At 58.7% G+C, this 6,034-nt stretch overlaps 2 protein-coding genes across 2 annotated transcripts; one reads left to right on the top strand and one right to left on the bottom strand.

Moving 5' to 3' along the window:
* The first annotated feature begins 228 nt into the window (after positions 1-228).
* LOC120652277 lies at positions 229-3,550 on the top strand. Its single transcript, XM_039930051.1, has one exon. The coding sequence runs from the start codon at positions 684-686 to the stop codon at positions 3,261-3,263; it is 2,580 nt and encodes an 859-aa protein (XP_039785985.1). The 5' UTR covers positions 229-683; the 3' UTR covers positions 3,264-3,550.
* Positions 3,551-3,981: 431 nt separating this feature from the next.
* LOC120652288 (universal stress protein PHOS34-like) lies at positions 3,982-5,306 on the bottom strand. Its single transcript, XM_039930066.1, has 3 exons — positions 4,891-5,306; positions 4,667-4,773; positions 3,982-4,457 (listed from the first exon to the last, which is right to left on the bottom strand). The coding sequence occupies exons 1-3, from the start codon at positions 5,102-5,104 to the stop codon at positions 4,230-4,232; spliced, it is 549 nt and encodes a 182-aa protein (XP_039786000.1). The 5' UTR covers positions 5,105-5,306; the 3' UTR covers positions 3,982-4,229.
* Positions 5,307-6,034: the final 728 nt, after the last annotated feature.

The following is a 6,034-nucleotide window of genomic DNA, read 5'->3' as shown; positions in this document are numbered from 1 at the left end:
CTTCTAATTAGCATCGAAACATCATGGATAAACTTTAGAATCCAAACAACCGAGTTTCCCGCTGTGCTGTGATGGCTCCGGGGGTATATCCTCCTCTGAATTCTGATATCCTTGCATGATAGAACCACCTGTCAGCCTGCCACTGCATCTCTTTTCTAAATCCTTACTCCACCTTGAAACTGGATTGTGGATTCTCTGTTTTTTTTTAAAATCCCTATGCACTGCAGGCAGATTGTTATTGCTCGTTTGTTCCTGCCGATGCTTACAATTAGCATTACGGGATATTTCTTTGCACTTTACGCCAGCCACGTACCTCAGATTGAATCATTCCAACCACATCGCCGTCGTCTCCATGCCAGGACGCCGAGTCGTGACCAATCATCATGAGACGCTTCTTGTCTGCTCCCCGGCCCCCCTACGTGCACCAGTTGACTGTTCACGCCGAATCCTCCTTGCGTCGTTGATCCATCCCGGGTCAAGAAGTCTCGTCGTCTCCTCCCGCAAGTCGAATTGTAGAAAAAATTGGCACAGGAATTCCGTCCCCATTCGAATTCTAGAAAGAAGTGCGGCGTCTCAGTTCGCTGCGATCGTGTTCTAGCGCTCCTGGAACTATTTCCCTCGTTGGATTCCTCCTTCCACTTCAATTCTCCTCTTTTCACGGGATCGCTGAGCCTAAGCTGACCATGAAGCACAAGAAGGGGGGCGACGCCGGCGGCGAGTCCAACGGCGACGGCGGCTCGCAGAAAGGAGGCGGCGAGGTGCCGCTGAGCATCCAGCTGGACATCGCGGAGCACCCTGGTGGTGGCGGCGGCCTCGGCACCGGAGGCGGCGGGTCGGCGTCCTTCTTCGAGCCGTGGCGCGAGCAGACGCCGGGCAGCGGCAGCGGGCACGGCAGCAGCTCGGGGAGGGGCGGCGGGCGCGAGCCGCCCGAGAAGCGTCTCACGCTGTTCGCGCTCCGGTTGGCCGTCCTCGAGAAGGCGGCGAGCGGGCTCGGGAAGCTCGACTTCGTGTGGGCCACCGTGGTGCTCCTCGGCGGCTTCGCGAGCTCCCTCGACATCACCGACTTCTGGTGCGTCACCGTGATCCTCGTCGGCGAGGGCGCGCGCGTCTTCAGCCGCAGCCGCGAGCTGGAGTGGCAGCACCACGCCACGCAGACCTCCACCGCCGGCGGCGCGCTGCGCTCCAGCTCCCGCTTCTTCCGCCACATCGTGCGCGCGCTCGCCGACCCGGCCGCGGCCGTCGGCGGCGGCGGCGCCGCGGACGACGACGCGCGCGCGCGGGCCGCGCTGTTCCAGCGCCAGATCGTCGCCTTCATGAAGCAGCGCGCCTGGCACGCGCCGGACGTGTCGCTGCTCCCCTACACCGGCTGGGTCTTCGTCTCCAGGAAGATCGGCAGGCTGCTCAGCTGGCTGCAGCTGCTCTCCGCTCTCGCCTGCGTCGCGCTCTCGATCATGCGCCTCTGGAAGCACGACTTCGGCGGCGGCGGCGGCAACATGAGGCCGGCGCTCCTGCTCTTCTACACCCTGGCGCTCGCGGAGGCGTCGCTCTTCCTGTTGGAGAAGGCGTACTGGACATGGAAGGTGTCCGTGTGCAAGCTGCTCCACCAGGTGAGCGCCGAGTGCGAGCTGGGCGCGTACGGGCTCGTCTCGCTCACGCGCTTCTTCTACGACGCCTACTCGCGGTGCCTCGCCGGGAGCATCTTCGACGGCATCAAGATGGACCTCGTCTCCTTCGCCGAGGAGCTCATCCTCTCCAATTTCCTCGACGAGCAGCTCATCGGCGTCCGCATCCTGCAGCGGTTCGCCACCAGCGAGCGCTCCGCGGGCGACACGCTGCGCAAGGTCGGCACGACCCCGCGCTCCATGGAGCGCCTCGTCGAGATGCTCAACTGGAAGCGGCCCGACGAGGAGGAGGTGCGGCGGTGCGCGGCCGAGGTCGTGTCCAAGCTCGCCGGCAAGCGCCAGAACGCGCTCCGCGTGTCCGGCATCACCGGCGCCATCGAGTCCATCATGTCCCTGCTCTACACCGGCGGGAGCAACAATGCGCGTGCGCCCGTGTCGCGGACGCCCGGCGGCCATGCTCCCGAGGCCTCGCCGTCGCCGGCAGGGCACGGCGGCTACGACCACCTGCCCTTCAACCTGCTGGGTCTCCTCATCCTCAAGAAGCTCGCCAGGGACCACGACAACTGCGGCAAAATCGGCAACGCCCGCGGCCTCCTTGCCAAGATCATCAGCTTCACGCAGGCGCCGCCGCCCCTCCTCCGGAACCCGCACGCGTCGGAGTCGCAGATCCTCGCCGTGAAGCGCGCGCTCCAGCTGGTGAAGCTGCTGGTGTCCACGACGGGCGGCACGGGGCTGGCGCTCCGGAAGGACGTCGCGGAGGACGTGTTCACGGTGAGCAACCTGCGCGACATCCTGCGCTACGGGCAGCTGCACCGGGAGCTGCAGCAGCTGGCCGCCGACGTGCTCACGGGGCTCGCCCTGGACGAGAGCGGCAAGAGGGCGATCGTGGCCACCGGAGGGGTGGTCAGGCAGCTGATCTCCATCTTCGTCGGCGCCGAGGAGAGGGAGCTCGGCGGCGAGGCCGGCGAGGCGCTGGCGATGCTGGCGCTGGAGAGCGAGGACGGCTGCGCCGCGATCCTCAAGCGGGCCGACGTGCTGGACCAGCTCGTGGCGGCGCTGCAGGAGGACGGCGACGCGCGCCGCCTGAACGCGGCGAGGCTGCTGCGGAGCCTCTGCGCCTACTCGGGGGAGAAGCACGGGGAGCGGCTGCGCGCGGCGGCCAAGGCGCTGCCGGCGGCGCTAAGCGCCACCATGGCGGAGAGGGAGGACAAGGTCCTGGAGGTGTCCGTCGGCCTGACGGCGGAGATCTGCAGGTTCATCGACGGCGACCGGTTCGCCGCCGAGCTGCGCGCCGCCGGCGTGGCGGAGGAGCGCGCGTACGTGGAGCAGCTGGCGGGCGTCCTGCGGCGGTACAGGTACCCGGAGATCAGGGTGCCCCGGATGCGGCGGTTCGTGGTGCAGCAGGTGATCTGGCTGGCCAAGTGCTCGCGCGGCGACGTGTACGTGGAGCTCTTCCGGGAGGTGGGGATGCAGCGGCTGCTCGAGTCCGTCGCCGACACCACGTCGGAGCTGGAGTGCTACCACGTGTTCTCGGGCAGCGTGGGCATCAGCAAGCACCGTGAGAACTTCGCCGGCATCGTGGACTCCGCATTAGAGCTCATCGCTGGCAGCGGTGGCGGAGGAGCTCGAGCTGAAGAGTGAGGTTGCACGGATGACGGAAGATCCTAAACCGGGGCAAAGCATTGATTCTGTTCTCCTTTTCTGTATATATCTAATTATATGTATACAAAATTCACAGTTCATAAGTTTTTTTTTGAGAATTGCTATATGCAATTGCAATGTGATGAGTGTAAAAAAAAAAGAAATACGAAAAATGTCGAGAGCATAGAGTAGTCAGTAGCAGGTGGTAGCACCGCTGTAGTAGCTCAATTCGCCGATTTGTCAAATTACATAAAGTTCAGATCTAGTAGTTCATATACCAATGAAAATGGATGTGCGAGACAGGTTTTTCCTGAAGCTGCATCACAGATCGACGATTACTCTTGCACCACCACTCTTTAACAAGAAGCAATTTTAGATGCGGTTAAAATGGCTTTGCAACGACGGCTGGAAATGAGTTCTTGGGATGCGGCTAGAATGGTGGAGGTGGCGGTGGACGACCAATGAATGGTGTCGGCCGCAGGAGTGAATCGACGGTAACTTTATCACCAATATATAGGTTTTGGCACGGCCCACATATCAGTGGCAAAGTCACAGCATGCGCGACTGCACCGGATCTCAAACCACCATGGGAGAAACTCCTCTGCAGTTAATTTCATGGTAATTTTGTCACCGACATGTGGGTTTCGACGCCTTCAAGCCCACATGTCAGTGGCAAAGTCATCTAACTTTATTTTCTAAAAAACTCAGGCTCTTCAAGTATATTAAGGTGTCGGACAGAACAACGAATATGCCTCTTCTCATCTTACATATTCGAAACGACTATATAGAATGTACATGACACGTTACAATATTTTGTGTGAACCGAAAACATTATATACTCAGGGGGAGATACAGGCCCCGAACAAGCGAGATATGTACACGGGCGGCCACCGTCACGTTTAGCCGAGGCGAGTCGGGCTCCTATTCACTTACGGTTATTATATTATATACGGCCTCATCAAGAGCCTAGATCCGCGGCGGCGCCGGGCGGCGCTCGCCGCCGGGCCTCTTGACGACGACGACGGGGCACTTGCAGTTCTGCACGCAGTGGTTGCTGACGCTCCCCCGCAGCGCCCTCTGCAGGAAGCCGTAGCCGTGGCTGCCCATCACCACCATGTCGGCGCTGGCCTTCTCCGCCGCGCCGCAGATCACGTCGCGCGGGTCGCCCTTCTCCACGCACGTCTCCACCCTCACCTGCACCCACCCGTGACCCATCAGATAATGGTCCTACTGCAGATTTACAGAATAATTCTCTCTCTCTCTCTCTCTCTCTCTCTCTCTCTCTCTCTCTCTCTCTCTCTCTCTCTCTCTCTCTCTCTCTCTCTCTCTCTCTCTCTCTCTCTCTCTCTCTCTCTCTTCCGTGACGAATCAATCATGGTGGATCGCCTAGCTGTTGCACGTACGCCGGGGAACGCGGTGCAGATGCTCTTGGCCTTGGTGACGACGGTGTCGGCCGCGGCGGCCATGTACTGGTCCATGCTGTCCATCACCTGCTGCGTCAGGAGGTACCCTGCGAATCATCCCAATCCGTCACTGATTAATCCACGATCAAAGTAGACGATGATCCATTGCGGAGGGGCGGATAGCTACTGGCGGCAAGAGGGAGGAAGAAGAAGACGGATCTCACCGGCGCCGTCGACGGCGGGGCAGTAGAACGGGCGCGGCGAGCGGGCGTGGACGAGCACCACGGCGGGGGGCGGCGCCGCGGCGGCCCTGGCGGCGGAGACGACGTTGGAGAGGCACCAGGAGAGCGCGTGCATGCTCTCCTCGCTCTCGTCCACCGCCACCACCACGCGCCGCGGCGGGGACGGCGCGCCGACAGCTCCTCCGGCCACCTCCATGGATCAACGGATCCTACTAGGTACTAGTAGGCTGGCAAGCAAAGTGGCAAGATTACTTCGTTGCTGATGAATGCCAAGGCACACGCACCAAGCTATCTATAGGAGAAGCTGCCGAGCTGATGCTGCCGGCAGTTGCTCCATACTAGTCCATACTGCCAGATGACGTGGTAGCTTGGGGACGTGACAGGGGTTGCCTTTTACTGTCCTGACCTCGGCCGGGGCTGCGCTACTTGAGACGGGTTTGGATAAGGGAATGGGGCACAATGGCCAATTTGTGTGGGGGCAAATTAAACCGCCACCGCCAGCGCCCGGTTTCTGCCGCGGGAAGAGAAAAGAAAGGGACATTTCTGAACGCTTGCTCGGAGCTGGAGGCGATGCTGGAAAAAATCTACCATGCATATATCCATCAGGCTTGTGCAGAGATTGTACTGGATAGTTATCCACTCCGGCCTCGTGGGCCTTTGCCTATCCAAGCTGTCCTCGCCGAATGGAAGCTTGCGAGTGTAGAATTTTTCTTGAATTTTTCTTGCAAATGTGCTTCGGTAACGACAGTAATATTTACGGATCCAGATTGAATGCTAATGTGTCCCAGGTCACTTTTTTTTTTGAAACTGTCCCAGTTTTTTTTTTAAAAAAATATAATCTCAAATTCATTTTCACACATTTTGTATCAACCTAAATAGACTAGGGAGTATGTATAAGCTTTATGTGAAAGTCTGAAGACCATGTATGTAGAAAACAGTGTATTAACTTGTGCTATGCTCCGTATTAACTTATGTTGATATTGCAGAGATAATACATCAACTTATGTAGACAACGTGTAATGAAAACGTATTTAAAATAGTCACCTTAGGAGAGAGTTACGGCAGTAGTATTTAAAAATACGTTGTGTCATACTAAAAAAATAGAGAACATTTTTTTAGAGTAAAA

Source organism: Panicum virgatum, chromosome 9K, assembly GCF_016808335.1.
Source record: "Panicum virgatum strain AP13 chromosome 9K, P.virgatum_v5, whole genome shotgun sequence".
NCBI lineage: Eukaryota > Viridiplantae > Streptophyta > Magnoliopsida > Poales > Poaceae > Panicum > Panicum virgatum.
This window is presented reverse-complemented; position numbering and strand designations above follow the sequence as displayed.